The following is an 18,610-nucleotide window of genomic DNA, read 5'->3' on the forward strand; positions in this document are numbered from 1 at the left end:
TGCTAAACCTTAAGAATTGCTAAAATCTATCACGCACCATGTGCAGAAGGTCAGCTGTTTACAGTTCTGTCAGGATTTAGCTGCACTGACCAACAAAACCAGGAACCGCACAAACATTGATGATGTCATTTTAATTTCATTACGTATTTCACTGTATCTTTGTCTTTACATTAATAAATTATGACGATGTGATAATGACAGTAATAATTTATTCTTATCTGATCTATTTGACATTTCTTATCATACGAGTCTGTTTCCAGTTTCCAATTTGCCCCAAGCAGCTGACTTCTCTGGTTAAATCAGCTCCTGGTGGACTCTGCCAGTTAATGAAATGTCACCTTAGGCACTCTGGGGAAGTCACCAGGGTTAAATGTTTATTTTCATATAATGATTTTCCTGTCATGATTAAAGTCCACTTAAAAGGAATTGTCTGATATTTTGGCAACATATTTGCTTTCTTGATGAGATCAATACTACTCACAAAATGGGAGACATTAGCCTAGCTTAGCATAAAACAGAGGGAATGTGTTGTATCTCAGCTAACTCTCTCTAAAATCACAAAGTAAAACTTACATTAGTTTTCATATAGTTAGATGAACAAGGTGCAACGTGTCATTTGATGAGCTTTTAGACAAAACCAGGTGAACTGTTTAACTCTAGTTAAACCTCTTTATGCTAAGCTGAACTACATGGTTTTGACCTTTTCATGAAACTCTCAGAAAGAAAATGAATTAAAATATACTTTTTCCTTTCAACTCCCACTTAACAAAAACGTATCTGATACTTGTGTACTTTGCCTAAAAATGAGAAATTGCTGTTCATTTATTAATGAATGCAGTAGTGTGAACGCTCTTTTAGAATAATTTAAGCTACTTTATTTTTCATGAAATTGTGACATGTGACATGTTACTATAATGATGCTTTTAATTTATTATCATTATTATTATTACAAATTCCTTTTTTACAAACAAAAATTTAAAAAAGCAGTACTGAAGCTCTATTTATTCCAAGTAGACCTCAAATATCAAATACAATCTATACAATCCATTATTATGAACTATTATCTATATTATGATGTTTGTATTATTATTGTTATTATTTAAATATATTTATGGTTTAATTGTCTATGCACGTTATATTATTACATAATGCCTAATATTGTTATTTCCTCATTGTAAAAAAATTAAAAAAAAATGATTAATAATGTTACTTTTTATGCACCCAAATCAACCAATGATGATGTCATCATGTACAGTTTAAGATGACATCATCACTGATCGATTTGGGTACAAAACTCCAGTGTGTTGTGTTTTCTAAAGTTACACAATGTCAGATCTCGGCTACATGAATCTGTGTGAGTGGTGACTTCATGAGTCGTGTCACATCTTCCAGCTGCACAACATGGGCTTAATGAGTGATGATGTCACATCCCACTGCTTTTGTAACTGTGACGTGATAAATGCTGAGATCACATCCTCTTGTCTGTGCAGTGCTGGGCGATGAATGATGATGTCATAGCCTGTTAATGGCCTGTATTAATATCAGCGGCAGGGCACCTCCATTAGTGTAATGGGGCTGATAATGATGATGACAGTTTCAACACAGAGCTGTCTGTAGCAGCAGCAGCAGCAGCAGCAAGCTGTAAAAGGATGATCCAGCAGCTCCGGGGGTCTTTATCCTATTCCCAGCAGGAAACACTTACCACAACCCACCAGGGACTTACAGTGCAGTGATGTGACCTGTACACATTCAGTGAACCAGTAAATTTAGATTTTACATCTGTTGATTCCAGGCAAAGCATCTCCACAGAGAATGAAAATACAGTTTGCAGTGTAATGGAGGGAAAGAAGCATCTAGCAGAATGAATGATTCAGTTTACTCACTCTAATGACCTAAATATTTATCAACTAAACTAAAATCAGATGCTCTGCTGGTGAACCCTAGATGCTGCTCTGTCTACCTCTCTCCACAATACAGAATTACTGGACTGAACTGGAACATTTGGTGCTGGTCGAGCCTTTTCATCAGCAGTGGTGTAGCATGAAAAACTGGGCCCTGGACCATATTCTGTCCCACTGAGCTCCCTTTCCCTCTTAACACATCCCTTATCTACAATTAACTAATTCAGTGACTTAACACAGGCATCTGTGTTTTGTTAGGATAATCAGTGATGAAATCATTTGGGCAAAACATATGTTTAAGCAAATATTACAGAACCCATCTGTGGAAAAAAGTGCTGAAATCTCAGTATACTGTATATTATTTCTCCACATATTGTACAATTGCTGCCTGACACTATGACTATGAGGCTAAGGCTGAAGAAATAACAGTATTCATTCATGTTACGTATACAAGACAAAGGTAGAAAAACATCCACAGTTCTGTTTTAGTCTGAAGTTTAAATTTGCCTCTTAATAATTTATATTACAAGTATATTAAAGACCTCCTCTGATGAAAATCAAGCATTTAACTTTGTTAAAATCCATATGGTGTTTTTATATATATTACGTAATACAAGACATATCATGAGTGAAATAATCAGTCACAGTCACAGATTCAGACAGTCAGGGATTCATACCTCACATAACCTGAAGAACCAATTCTGTCAAGTTGTGGGGACAAGGGGCGGGGCTAAATAAACCTGAAAACTTGTAAGTACAGAGAGCGAGAGTTTGCATTAGCACAACCACTAACACTGTGTCAGCCACTGCCAGTTACAAGCTAACAAACAGCATAAACAAATAAGACGCTAACTATGTTAACTGTTCTGATCGGTCTGCTAGTCTCTGACTCTGGTCTCAACAGGCTCCTCGTCTGAGTCTGGGTCTGACTGAGGCTCAAACATGCGGCTGAGTCTCTCTGATGTTTCCTCCTCGAACCATCTTCATACACTCTGCTCTTTCACCCGGAGACCTGGAGCAAGCAGGTGGTGATGGGCGGGGCACAAAGTCTGATCCAGAATTTGCCAATTAGGAACTAAGAGTAGAGTTTAGAGTTCTTTTTTTTCTTTCCTTTTTTTTACAAGGTAAATGTGTATTAAACAAAATATTATCATAGCAGGGTATTCTTACTACTTCAATACTGTATAACACTCCTAATACCAACACTATATGGTAAAATGAACTACTTAGTTTCAGTGTAAACTCCTGCAAATGACTGCATGATATCATTTAGGCAACTATTGCCTTACTTTTTATTTTAGAAATACATAATTGTGGAAGATCCAAGCATTACCATCAGCAATTACCAAAAATAATTTTGTCTGATATTGTGAGAGTGGACTGCAGGATGCACACCTCTCAGAGGGCTCCGTTGCTGACACAACAATAATCTACTGATGATGCCTATAACATTAAATTTTCAAATGGTTGTAATAATTAAAAAAAAAAATCTAATTAAAAAAATTCTAAACTAATGACCCTTCCAATGTTGAGGCTCTGAATAGTTCATTAAACTCATTACTCACACTGTGACACCCCTGATCATCAGTGGGCCTCATCTACCTCGGAAGCATGAATGTCATGAATCTAATTTCATCTGCGTCCTAAAGTTAGATTTTAGATACCTTATCGTAAAGCAGTTTTTATAGGGATAATCCTCCATGAATTAAGAATGCCCATATATATATATCAAATGTCAGAGGAATGTGGCCAGTACCAGAGTACCTGGAGGGAACCCACACAGACATCGGGAGAACATGCAAACACGAGTTCGAGCCCAGAACCCAGAATCTTGCTGTGAGGTGACAGTGCTAACCACTGCACCACTGTGCTGCCCAAGCATGTCCATGTCCACTGAAAATGATGATAAGATGACCAGTGCTGAGTGGTTAGGACAAAATAATCCCAAACAGGAAATGATTAATAACATGATGTCACAGGAGATAATGACATGAAAGTCTAATCGCGACTAAAAAAAAAACAAGAAAAAAAAACTTTCCCCTTTCAGTCTTGGCTCTTGTTTTGGGTTGTGACACTTTCAGCTCATGCGTTCCTTGAAAGGTAAAAACGTAATAGAATCCATTTCTCACAAAAAGTCCTTTAAGGCGGCTCTGTGATGGCTGTCATGAGGATGAGTAGCTTCATAAAACCAAGTGCCAACAGGGACTGTGGTAATTTGAGATGAGCTGCATCGATCTCAGCTGTCTAAGCACACAACTAGAATTGATAGCGCTATAACGTCATTTCTATCCAATTCAAGCTGTGTGTGTCTAAGTTTAGATGGTGCCACCAGCTTAAAGGATGACTCATGCTGTCGATAGAGGGGAGAGATGCCCCGTATAGAGCTACTGCTGTGATAGTGGCCATTATTATAACTGCAGTTTAATATCTGGCCCAGACATACACAAACACACAAATGCTAGATTAAGATTGATAAATCAGGCTTTTATTAAACCCAAGTCTGTGTCATTTACCTCCAATATGCAGGTCAGTGCAGTGTGATGATATATTTATTATCTAACCAATCAACTCTGCCCTGCATAGTCACACAGCTGTGACTGTGAGGGGTGAAACAGGGAAAGATCACATTTATTTTATAGGAAATACACACCACATATTGCCTTTGTCTGACCTTTGACCCTCAAAACGCAACTGTAAGGGAAAGAGGTGGCACAGAAACTGTGTGTAAAGCTATAGCACAAAAATATCTGAATTCTAATTTAGATTTAGGCTTAAACCACAAATTGTTAGAAATCTTCTGTTTACATTTTCAGTGTAAAATCATTTCCTGTTACCATTTACTCCTCACATGTGAAAAACAGCAGAATATTTTCATGCCTAAAGCATGATTTGTGTTTTGACCTGGACCATCAACAGTCACACAGCTCTGTTTCAGTGTTTCAGTGTTCAGACACAAAACATTTTCCACCCTCCATGTTTTTCTTTATGGTAAAAAGTAAAACTAAAACCACTTTTATGTGTAAGTAAATTATGATTACAGTACAGTCATTTGATCAACTCCCTCTCCATGTCAGCTGTATCTGCTAAAGCCTTGCTAAGCTAACGTTAAGCTAGCTCAGCAGTCCAAACGGCTCTAAGCCTCCACCTTGGCCGGCAGTGAAGTTGTCACTGTCACTGATTTCAGTGTCAGTTTGGCTCCAGCGAGTGAAATGTGAGCTGTCATCAGCTGAACAGACTTTAAAACATAACTACGCTTCTATGAATTCTGAGTGTCAGTGGTCATGGGGCGCGTGGCAGTGCCATGTGTGTCTGGGTTTGAAGGTTTGAATGGCCTTTTTGAACCTGTGACGGGGGCATGTTCAATCTAAAATACAGAGTTCTGAGTTGCTCTTTAAAAGCTGGGGCTCGTCTGTGGGAGGAGGTTGAAATGAGTGATATTAGATTTCTCAGACAGAAAAAGAGAAGGCTATAGACAAAAAGGAGCTATGTTTGTGCTGCATTGGTTCAGGTGAAAGTGAAGATATGAAAAGCTCTCTTTTGCATACATTTTTTAAAGACTGTCCTTAACTTCAGCTCATACATATCATCACAGTCAGGTCATGCAGTAAAAATGACAGTCAAGCTTCATCCTGCACTGCTCAACTAATGATGTTAAAAGTGGAGAAAGTTACTGTCTGAAAATCTGAATATTGATCTTAAAGGAACTAGACACATTTGCTTGGTGTTAGAGGGGACCCTCTGTCCCCAAAATACACATTGTGAGTGCGCGCACACAGACACACACACACACACACACAAACAAAATGAGAATCTGCAGAATGGTTGTTTTATGAATCTGCTTATGTGGATTTTTTTGTCATTTAAAGACATTTGGATCTCACTTTGTTTATCTGTTAATATCAGAATAATGTATCTGTTTAAATGCCTAAGAGAACTGAACACTCTCCATTATAAAGCACAAATGGTAAATGTCCTTGACTTGAGGATGAAGCCGCAAGCAGCAACTGAGATCCTTGTCTGACGTTATTACATAGTCAAAAGGACCTTCAATCTGTTGCCATGGTGACAGTGGCGCCTGGTTACTGACCCGGGTGCAATTGTTGGCTTTGGGCTCCAACTCGGTGACCTTGGTGATCTGCTTGAGGAAATCGGACTCCTGCATCCCGGGCTGGGAGCCACGCCGCTTGAACAGTGCCCGGGGGTTCGCCAGTATCACCTGGAGGTTCACTGCAAAACCTGAGGGAGAGGTGGGGGGGGGTGTTAGCTAGCATGAATTAAAAGCACATTATAGGTCTATTATAATCACAGCAGAAAATGAAAGAGTACATTAGTGTATCTAATGACTGTGATATGGCTGATATGAAATTCATTTACCACAGGGGTCTCCGTTCTCCTGTGATAATTGTGCTATAGATGAGAAGGAAAGCACGAGAGAGTCAGAGGGAAGTCAAAATGTTCATGATTGCAGTGTGTTATAGCACAGGTGAGGATTAGTGGTTGGTCTGATTAGAAAAAAAATGCTAATTAGAAAAATCTGTCCCTATATAAATATTTTGAAAGCAGAAAGACACTGTGATAGAAAGTGAGAGAAAGATTTTCCATAACTTTAATAGCTGCAATTAATGAGTCCAATTATCTAAAAGTTCATTTTAGATACACTATAACATAAATATAAATGCAACAGTTTTGTTTTTTCCAGTTTTTCATGAGTTTAAATAAAAGATTTAAGACTTTTCAAAATAAAACTGCACATTTTTAAATACGTTTGTTGTGACCAGCCCAAGACACACTGTTCATGCTGTGTAATCAGCATCTTGATATACCTCACCTGCCAGGCAGTTGGAATATTTTAGCTCATTAAAGTGGATTTAAACACATTTGTGAACAAATTAAGGAAAAAAAAAAAACTCTGTGTGCATAGAAAAAAAATCCTAGAAATTTTATTTCAACTCATGCAAAATGGGAATAGAAACATCGAGTTTATATTTTGTTCATTGTACATCAGATACAAAGCAAAGGCAACAAACTAAACACAAAAGCTAAAGCTAACCATTCAGCACTGTACTCACTGGAGAACATGTCATTCACACATCTGATGTGTTGTAAGAGCCCAAGACACTATGACCCATCATGAGTCTCCTTTACATCATTTCTCCTCCATCTCCGGCTGCTCCTTCACTGACAGAACAAACTGCTCAGAGGTGGAGATGTGGACCCCGGAAAAACACTTGACGGGTGCCCAGAAAAGAACAGCAGCACCATGGTTGGCTTATGAATATAAATTGCTTCTGAATGGTCACTCTGGCTGATGATGAGACGCTGTGGCCTCTGTTGTCTGCAGTTTGTCTGTGTTTGGTGTGATTGTTATTGCCACATTAAGTAATTTTGCATTTTTATTGACTACTGCTCCTCAGGACTGTGCGCATCTGCAGCTGCCTCAAGTTGTTTTGAAAACAAGTGAAATTGACAATTGTGAGACCTCCTGTTAAAGCTGATAATGGCCATCTTCTTAATAGGATTGACCTGTGCATTGCATTTTTTTCCAGTTTAGATGCCAGTTGTTTTTTTTATTTTCATGTGATGCTACTGACAGCTTGGCCTCTTCCGGTTCATCTACAGAGCAGACGTTTGTTACTAGATAGCTGAGAGGTCGGGTGAGAGTGCCCCTGCAAAAATAGTGTCAGAGGGGAACTTACAGTTTGTGGGGAACTAAGCACTGTCATTAAAAAGAATAGCTGACTGCAAAGAAAACACCACAAAAATAGCAAACATGTATATCGACTGTGTGATTGCATGATCCAAATCTTGGTCAAAACATTTCATTTTCAGTTCATTCTTGTTTCATTCTTGTTTCCCAGAGCAAAGGGGATTTTGAAGATGCCATTAGCCAGGGGAAGTGGAAAGCGAGGAGAACGGCACCTGAAATAGGCTCCCAATGACAAGCTTATATCCACAGCTTACATCCACTGAATCAGACTATGCCGTACCTTGTGTGCACCTCTTCAGAAATGTAACGGTAAGGCCATGGGGACGCCACATCCGTCTGCATTCATCTGACAATGCGGTGACACTCCTCAAACATCAAACAGTCAGAGGTATTTTTGGCTGGACTCACCTGAACACCCTGCATTGAACACGAATTATTAAGTTCCTACAGTCACGCTAGCAGGCTTTGAACTAAATGCTAATGTCAGCACGCTAATATTCTCACAATGACAAATATTAACATTTATAGCAGGGAAGGTTTAGCATGATGGCCATCTAAGTTTAGCATGTTAGCATTTTGCTAATGAGAACTAAACACAAAACACAGCTGAGGTTGATGGACATGAAACCAAAGCATCGCCCAGCTTGAAATTTCACCTGGGAGTTGATGGTGGCACTAGATGAAAATTCAGCTCATCATCAAACTCATTAAAATTCATACCAAGGGGAGCAAGAATATCATATATCATTTTATGGCAATCCATGCATCTAGTATCCAGTATTTCAACCAACATTTCGGTGTGGATCAAAGCGGGGGACTGACTGACCGCATTACCTGGAGGCATTGTGGCTGTGCACATAATACACAGACCAGTCTATGAGCGTTGTAAAATACATTTATTCTCAAAGGAAAACTCACACAGTGATGAAGATGGTGAGCTTGTAAACAAGAATGCTTCTCTTTCTGTTCATAAATGTTTGCTGGTATGTGTGAGGTATGCATGATTTCTTGTCCTCTGTGTTATTTCCCTTTAAGACCCCACACTGCAGCTTCAGGACACCCCCACTGGGCTGAAAACAGATCCCATCAGCACCTTCTCCCCTTCACTCTGCCTGCTGAGTAACTCTCTCAGCCTTCCTGCTGAGTCAGCAGACAGAAATAGGAACAGAGGAGGAGACCTACGTTCACATGCATTTGAGTGGAAGTTAATTACCTGGGAGACAAAGTTTGGGACACTAGCAGCCTGGGGTACATTTTAAAATTCTTACAATATGAATACATACTAATGTAAAGTATTTATTCAATAAATCTAATAAATAAAACATTCATATGTTTTACCAGGTCTTATTACAGTAGGTGATTGTGTCTGTGTCACTCTCACATCACTTGGCTGAGGTCAAGTTTAACAAGCTAACATACAACAACAAGTCTACTTCAAGGTCTTTATCCATTTGCTTCTCTCCTCCTCCCTGCGCTCACATGTACAGTATTTTAATGCAGCCGAGTTCACAATAAAGCTGTTCTCATGATTTTCTGTTTCTGTTGTCAGGCAACAGAACAAATATTAAACAGTGACTGAATCGTGGTCCATTAAGACAACATGTTAACCAGCATTCATCTCAAAGCCATTTCCAAGCTGCTGTTAAAATCATCTCACAAAATCCCACAAAAAGTCACTAGAGAAGGTGTGAAAAGTCAGTTAATCTAGTGACAAAGGTGTTGGCAGCACCAAATCATTCTGAGAGAACAGTGGTCAGTGGCGAAACCACAACAACACTTGGCCACCGACCAATGGTGTAAATTCATCACTCAGTCAGTCAGTAACATCGACCAAAACCTACCTCCTCAGGCTGTGTATGCAATACAGCTTTTTATTCATGACCTTTGTTGCTGGAAGTTAGAGGAATACAGAGAGTCAATACAGCTCTCATGTCAAGGGTGGAGGTGGAGCCAAGAGGTGACTAGCCTAGCTTAGCATAGCAACAGAGATCAGGGGAAAAGATACAGCCTGTCATCCACCTACAAACACCTCTAAAGATTACTCATTATTATTCTGAATCTTGTTCAGTCTAATTCATACACACTCAGTAATGTAAAAGCAACAATGTGTGGTTTTAGGTGTTAACTCTTGCTCGGTGGATGGATGAACTAAAGAAAGAAACAGGTAAACAAGCTGCAAACTGTCGTTTTTACATTATCGTCTGTGTACGGATCAAACAAATGAGGTATAATTAGCAAACTAGCCTGACCAGTTGCTGCATCTTTATGTTAATCAAAGCTAATCGCCTCCAGACTTAATGCACAGATATGAGGTTGGTTTTTGATCTTTGTCTCACTGTCAATAAATAAGAGAAGATGTGAAATTTTCAAAATGTTCATTTAAACCTGGAAAATAAGTGGGAGCACACATACTATAGATGTGGTTTGTTAAATTTTAAAGGTTGCTGTTTGGCCGAATCGGAAGTCGCAGATCTGTGCTTTTACGTTACACAAGCATAATGTAAGTTGATCAAAAAAAAAAAAATCTAAATCACTCAGCTTTCTTATCTCAATTAAATTTCAAGTCTCTGCAGTTTAATATACATACAACCTGAAATCTGAGAGGTAGGAAAAACACACTGAAAAATCTACACCCTATGGTGTAATTTAAAGCGTATGTAATTTGTAGTAAATGGTCTAAAACATTAGTACAATCCTTAAATGACTGATGAAAACAGCTAAAATGAAACAGTAGGTGTAGCTGCGTTTTAAGCAGAGTAAATATTTCTCTGAGGGATGCTGAAGTTTCCAGTTTGGAGCATGACAGGAGGATATTTTCAGAAACTGCTGTGATCCTCCGTGCTCAAGGTCTCGCCATAATTACTGAATATTTATTTATGCAAATTGTTAGTGGGTGGCACGCCTTGGCAATCAGTGCATTAGTGTAGGAATTCACCCCCAGTAATTCACTATCCTTGCCTCCTCTCTTCTCCCCATCCCCCCTGCCTGAGCAGCATTTTCCAGGCTGCAGCTCTCCAGACAGCAGTCCTCCGAGTAATGTGAGTGTCAGCGTGGGTCACACACACAGAGAAGCTGAAGATATGCACACGGATTCAGCTTATCACTCTTCTATGGGTTTAACTTGAGGCCAGGACAACTGTCGCAAGCACACTGTGCCCTTTCATCCTGCCCTCACTATTACACACAGACACGGATGAGGCTGGGAGCCATTTTGAAGATTTATTCAGAACTAACATTTATAGATTGTACCTTTATACATATATTTAAATTGGACAATTTTCAATGGCATTCTAGGGTAAAAAGCCTTTACTCAAAGCTTTAACCGCCACACGCTGACTAAACCGACACAAACGTGCACAGAACCTGCTATAAGACCTATGCGCTCTTTAGGTTAGACTGCTATCATGTATATTACTGCAGTGTGTGAGATACCGCAGGCTAATCACAGAGATAAATGCAGCTCAGGTGGAGCAGATAGATGTGAGAGCAATTACAAGATAGACATCTCCTACCCTGCAGCCAGCCTCTGTGATATGGAGATCACAGCTTCGCTCAGCCACGTTTGCCCAAGAGGCTACTGTCCGGACTCTGCACTAACTTTGTCCCACTTTAGTCCTGACCCGCTCCAGCTGACCTATATGACTGTCTGTTTCTATTGAATGCTACGTTATGCTTGGTGGAGGCACAATATTTCCCTGGAGTTCATCATTCTGTGCAGGACCTGCACATGCAGGAAGTAATCAACAAGTCAAAGTGGATGTTTTACAACTATCTTGATCTGCATGAGCTGATTTTTGTCTGTACAAACTGTCTGAGATTACTGTCTATTTATAGCTTTTTTTTATAGTTTCCAGGGGCCCATAACAATTTCCAGAGCTAGGGAACTTTACTTATGTTTGACAGGTGTAACTGGAGTCTAACTGTGGTTCCTGGTGCCAAAAAAGTCTCTGGTCAGGGGTCTTACTGGCCCAATCCAAACGTCTGGTCTTTACTGCACTTTAAGGGAAGGTTCACAGTTTTTCAAGTCTATCCTACAAGAGCCAGGAACCAATACAGACTTTGAAACAATATATGTAAGTTTATTTTAAGATTATAGCTTACACTTTCTTTACTATGAACTCAGTGTGTTTCTATGCTGAGCTGCTGTGAGGGGATAGAAACAAAAAGAGGGGTTTAGAGGATATCCAGTAAACTTTGATTATCTCAGAGAGTTAAAGCCTCATAATAGCATTAGATAAACTGGAATATATTTATGCACATAACAAGGACTGTGCAATTCGTCCCTTAACAGTGCATTAAGAAAAGACCTGTTTGGAGGATCACAGAGGCCAATACAGTACAGGAGGAGTAAGTACAGCAAGTAAAACCTGTTTTAATGTTCGTATGGTCACATGCCTATTATTTTAAGACAGTCATGAAAACCTGTGAATCTATACTTTAACAGGTGCGTTTCCACAGTAAATCCACGATTCAACCAAAGCTCGATTTTGTCTGTCCACAGAATCAGATATATTTGTCTCTACCATAATATGCAATTCAGAATACATGGAAGCAAGATACTGTACTCCACAGATCAGGATGCAACAAAAGACATATTATACGTGTGACATAAAAACATGAAAAGAGAGCAGCTTAAAAAATACTGACGCAGCCGGTGTCCATAATAAACAGGCAGTCAGTGGACACTTAAAGTGCTGGTGCATCTTTGTGGACACTACAGTGTGTACAGCACAGTACAGTGTGAGGAGCCTCAGGCAAAGAGTCTGTGATGCACCAGACCTGCACGTACTGTATCATGCAGAAATTTTTAGTACTGTTAAGAACTGTGCAGAAAATACTTTGAAATGAGTTACAGTGTCAGGAAGTTCAATTCATCTCCATGGAAACACATGAGGTTTAAGTATTGCCTTACTGAACATTTCACTCCCTATAGCAGACTGATCAGAAAGTGATCAGCCCAGGGTACAGATGACGAACGGCTCACTCTGCAAGTCCATCTGGATTCTGCCACTTTCTTATGGCCAAGGAGCTATTGGGGCAGAGTTACATCAGGAACACACTGCCTGCATTACATGTGTGTGGCGGCTGAGTGTGTGTTCACACTGGCTGCACATCTGCCAGCTCTAACCTTCCACACAGAGTTTGCAGGTTACTCTTTGTTGGATTTCTCTTTATTATAAATTAATTTCTGATTTATTTTTTACAGAAAATATCTCTAAAATGTTGTTGTCTCAACATGCAGCTGCTAAAATGGTAAAAAAAAAAAATATATATTTTTTTTCATTTCTGTGAAATATTCCGATTCAGCCTAGAGAGAGACGACTGTAGTGAAAGGTGTCAGTTTTATGTAGTATTGCTGGTATGATGTCAATATGACATCAGCAGGTCTTTTCTCTGTCTGTTGACGCTCACCTCATGCATTCAGAGCAGGTGAGATGAATCTCTAGCTCATGTGATGCAGCCATGAGGCGCAGGCAGTGTGTCTGCTGTAACCTGTTAAACATGGGGGCTGAAACACACACACACACCACACAGCCAGTCTGACTCACTGGACAGATGCTACAACCTGTGTACAGCTTCAGACACATGGTGAAACATTTTTGTAATATTTACTTAACGTTATAAACAAAATCATATATACAGTATATTGTCAGCTTCCTTAGGTGTCTAAAAGTGAGATAGTGTGTGAGATGAGATCAAGAGGAGCAGTAACAGACAGAGCTAAACTATTTATTCTATTTAATTCTAGTTAATTCACTGCCGTAATGTGCGTAAGCCTGAAACTCGTCTTAACTTTGGAGACAAGTGCTCTGGAGTTTTTACTCCTTTCCTTTTTCACAACTGCATTCTCCATTCATGACTTTTCATGTATAAACACTGAAACTTGTTTTAATCTCTTATCAGTTTATTTTGCCAAGTCTTCATGGTTCTTGAGGACTGTGCAAAAGGGACTTAGTTCCTGAGTTTAAATCCTACAGCTCCTTAGTGATTGGATCTCTATCTGCTCTTGGCATTAGTGGCCTCATGGTGGCAATGACAGTCACTTGTTGATTGTTATTTTAAAAAGTGCTTCATCGATTTAGCCTTACACTCCCATAACACTGTCAGACTCACAATGGATACTGGCTTATGTAGCTTTGAGTCTCTGGCCCAGAGGTCTCCAACAAAGGTTCAGAGAATATCATCTGTATGGATGCAAAGTAAAGACTTAAAGCAACACAGCTTCACTCAGTAAATCTGCTCCAAATGCAACTAAATCTAACACACAGATTGCCCACAGCTGTGGGCTTCAGTTTGAGCCCCGTTTTTGTTTGTTTTTGTTTACATTTTAGAAAATGAAATGTACCAACTCATCTGATGTAAGTTCCTGTTTGTCGTGCACCATTTGATTTATTGACAACTATCAGTGTAGAGTCAGGGCTCCACACTCCCAGACCTCAGTCTTCAGCCTTGACCGACACTGACTTAACTGACATCGGTTGAGGAACTTCATCATTTTCACACAGGTCCCTCTGCACAAAAATCCATGACAAGTTATGTCTAAAAATATTTCACGTACACGTGGGAAATTATGATTAAATGTTCTGAGCTCGAGGAGGTTAAGGAGCAGATAGACCTTTTTAATTTGAAGGACCCTGCAACACTGAAAGAAAAGGTAAAATTTCTGAGTTGTGTTGCATTATAATACTATTTAACTTAACATTACACTTATATAAAGTCTCAATCACACAAACAATAAAGAGAGAGCAGATGTGGAAGAAAAGAGGAATAAATAAATGAGTGAAATGTGATACAACGTCTCGTGCTTTATTGATTTACCTTCTTGCATTGTGACCTGATGCTCTGAGCCTGAGGGAACCACACTGATCACACTGTTGTCTGCCAGGTTTACACACGAGCATGGAGCCAATTTTTATTTTTGTTTCCTGCCTTTATTCAGCCTTTGTCCTCCGTCTCTGTTCCTGCCCATGGTTCATTTCCAATTCAGATAGGAAAAACAAAAGAGTTTACCTCCAGGGCAAAAGCAGATCAGCACCCACAACGCTGTGACATTAAAATCATAAGCCAGATCATAAAAGTAAATTAACTCTTTAGGTGACCTCCATCATCAGTTTACATAACACAGCAGTGATTCCACTCAGATCCACTGCAGGAAACTCATTTAGCTGCTCCTTTAAACACAGACAGCAACGCAACGACAAGTGCAAAGAGCTCTGTGGTGGGCTCGTTGACCGTGACAGCATCTCCAGACACACCTGATATTTTGGTTCATGTAGGTGCAGCAGCGAAAAGTGCAAAAGGGCTGCGTGAAGGTGAATATTGATGATTGATGATGATTAATAAATACACCATAGCTAGTCACCAGAGGTGGGGGGCTTCAGTTACATGACTTGACTTAAGGTGATAGTTGGGGATATGTGACGTGGGGTTGTGTGAGGTACTTACCTATAGTCAGTGTTTTACCTGCAGTGGATTCAGATGAGTATGCTCCCAGTGTAGAGAAGCAGCAGACACTGAGTGATGTGCTGCTGTGGACGGGGTCATCCACAGCCACTTCAGAAGATGTCCACAGAGAAGAGCTAATACCAGTTGAAATGTACACTATATTTTCATTATTTTCACCACTTCATCTGCTCTCTAACAGCCCTTTCCTTTGCAACTACATTTTCTGAACCGTTGAACTATTGTAACTATGACTACGCACTACCTCATCTACAGCCCGCACTCTATTACTCCACAGGTCGACCGTTTGGATCAGACAGAGCTAAGTGTAGATGTGCTTGTGTGTAGGAATACAGTAGTTCAACAATTGACAAATGTTGTTCCACAGTAAAGTGGTGAAAATATTCTAAATAAAGCGAACACTTCAACTGACATTAGTTTTTTTCTGTGGGTATTTTTTAACTGGCTAAAATATGTATTTTTTGCTGACACCGTCCACAGCAGCACATCACTCATCTTATGTGAATCTACTGCAGGTAACACACTGGCTATAGATAATACATTTGAAGACCTGAGACTTGCTTGACCAACACTGATATAAGACTGGACTTTGACTTGGTATCCATGACTGGAGACTAAAATACTAAAATATGAATTTTAGGAGGAAAGAGAACATGCTGGAGCACATGGAGTGGTAAATGGGCTGCACTTATATACCACTTTTCTAGTCTTATTGACCACTCAAAGCTTTTTACAGTACTCGCCACATTCACCCATTCACTCACACATTCATACATCACAGCCCTGCACACACTCATGCACTGATGTAACAGCATTCAGGGGCAATTTAGGGTTCAACATGTGGACTGGAGGAGCTGGGGATCTAACCACTGAGACGCTCTAGCTCCTGAGCCACAGCCATTAGCACAATGCAGACTGTGGAATTTCCATATGTGTTTTTGATTATAAAGCAGGTCTAGGATCTATATTAATACTGTGAAAGTATCAAAGCCTCAGTCCACAGAGAAATGCACACAGCCTGTATTCAGAAACTGAGCCTTAAAACCAGCTGTCAGGACTTTTGGAACTTTGTGATGTCACAACAAAGCAGTCACTGCCCTCAGCCACGCCCCAAGACCCACCCACCTGGACCCACCATCCAACTTTGCAGGATTTGGTTTTTGAAATCTGCTATATTTTTATTTGATCACTCAGAAAACAGACAGTGACTCAAAGACTTTTTTCTACTGGAGCTCCAGAGAGAAGAAGGAGATGTAAAACTACACTGAGATGGTTTTTGGTTCTTAAAACCACAAATGGATCTTCTGATGGAGATCGACACTTCAAACAAAACACTGTAAAAGTGTAAAATATGGGACCTTTAAAGCTTGACACTGGCTTACTGTACTCCCACCTCTTCCAGTCACATCACTGGTGTTGTCACTCTGAAACAGCTGTGCCAATCACAGTGAAGGGTGATGACAACAGCTCAAAAAACAGAAATCAGGAAATCGTGTTGTTGTGTGGATGGTGGAAGTTTTTCTTACTTTGTACAATGATGACAGGCAAAAATGAATTTAAAAAACGCTGATGAATCTATTCATGTGAATGCATCAATCTGACGCTGTTTCAGTTTTAATTCTATTGTATCTCACCTCATAAATTGTCACATCATATCTTAAAATCTGACACAGTAACATGAAAAAACATCAAGTGCTTCATTTGCTAAAAAAAAAAAAAAAAAAAAAGTTGGAAAGGAGGAAGTGACTCATGGGATTGATAACCACTGTATTCCTACATCTACTACACAAACAGACAGAATGCCAAGTTGTGGCTTGTGTGGTTATTTTGGCGTCATTTGCAGTCAGGGTAAACACAGCGAACAGCCGTGTGTGACGGCGCCACGCTCTCAAATCTGAGGCGTGTCGTGCTGCCTTCAGGTGCTGCAGGGGTTTAATGAACTGAAGGAGAAGATTTTCATACAGTGTAAAGCAGCTATGGACAACAGATACTGTAAGAATCACTCATGTTCATTTATAGATCAGTGCAGACAAACTCCTGCTTTATCCACATCAAACATTAACACCAGCTCTTTGTCTGCCCACAGCCGACTGGATCTTCTTCTTGTTGAGTTTTAAAGTTCGTTCTTGAACTCGGACAAAAACTGGCTTTTATAATAAACTGTACCATGTCCTGTTATCAGTTTTGTAGTTCTGCACCTTCTCCACGAAAGCTGACCAAACTCCATCACTCCCTAAAAAAATTCACTGTCCAACTCTGGGAAAACATGTTGAGATATGTTCAATTCCAGATAAACTTTTAAACAGGCAGCTTGTAGTAGCTTCTGTTTTTATGCTGTGGTTGGCCAAATAACTTAAGGCCATTTCTACGGTGTTTGTATTATATTCTACAAGCTTGTTATTCTACAGGTTCCACAGTCAGTCAGTCAGGAGGTGGTTTCAGAGTCAAATGTAAATGTGAAACAATACAACGATGTATTGACATTAAAAAAGTATTTCTGAATACTTAAGCAAGTACACCAGTACTTTAAATCGAGTACAACTTTAACTGAGCAACTTTCACTTGTATTGGAGTAATATTTGACCAGGAGTATCTATACTGTAGTATACTTAAGTAATGGAGCTGTGAGCTGTGTCCACCTCTGCTGACACATGACAGTGGTTCCCTAAACTGACACAAATTCAACCTCCGACCCCCATCTAGATGTTTTATTCCAGAGAGTGTTTGAAAGACAACTAACCAAACACACCAAAATATTCATCCATCCTGTCAACGTGTTACTTACGGATGGAATTACAGTGAAAATAAATGATTCCCATTTTTGCTAGGAGCCCCCTCAAGGACCCCTGGGGACCCCACTGATATATGATACATCCATATGAACATATCTGCACGTTCTATATCTGCATGCACCAGTCCCCATCAGAAATTGTACGTCCCTGCTGGGGGGGCGGGTTTGTGAGCTCAAGGACAATCTGTGTCAACCTTGCCTCCAGAGCGTCACACGAGCTAAACCAGCATATTAAACGCACATTAACTGCTAAAACTGACTGAATTGGAACCTGATCTGCAACACTCAGCCTCTTGCTGTGAAATTCATATTTTATCACCACGAATATCACAGGTTTTATTCAGCTCAGCTCTCACTACAATACTCCACTCCAGTGCAGGAGGAAGGCTCTCAGCTTTGTCTTTAACCACTCCTGCACACCGCCTCTCTCCTCCTCCTCTCTGCTGCTCTCATCTCACCATCTCAGGAGCCGGGTGTAAACACTCGGGCTGCTGGAGGTTAAACACTTTCATGTCCCCCTCTCAGGGAACACTCCCAAGGCACAAGTACCACTTCAACAGGCATAAAACCATCTTAGTGTTGTGTGTCTGTGAGTGCATACACCTTGTGTTTTTGTGTTTACTATGTGTGAGCATACATTCAGTTGCCCTGTAATGTGCTTGTTGGAAGTTGTGTCTCTGGTGTGTGTCTGTGTCCTGAAACATGTATCCTGTCTTCTCAGCATCCGCTCAAGTGCTGGCAGGTGCG

The 18,610-nt window shown here is 40.0% G+C and overlaps 1 protein-coding gene across 1 annotated transcript in view; it reads right to left on the minus strand.

Annotated features, from left to right (window-relative positions):
* b3gat2 (beta-1,3-glucuronyltransferase 2 (glucuronosyltransferase S)) overlaps positions 1-18,610 on the minus strand; it is a 66,917-nt gene that overhangs the window by 8,683 nt on the left and 39,624 nt on the right. The window contains exon 3 of the mRNA XM_071481448.1: positions 5,989-6,137. Coding sequence (XP_071337549.1) covers positions 5,989-6,137 — 149 coding nt within the window. The remainder of the gene's footprint in view (positions 1-5,988; positions 6,138-18,610) is intronic.

Source organism: Trachinotus anak, unplaced genomic scaffold, assembly GCF_046630095.1.
Source record: "Trachinotus anak isolate AG129_WGS33_773 ecotype Australia unplaced genomic scaffold, CSIRO_AGI_Tana_v1 ptg000007l, whole genome shotgun sequence".
Lineage (NCBI taxonomy): Eukaryota > Metazoa > Chordata > Actinopteri > Carangiformes > Carangidae > Trachinotus > Trachinotus anak.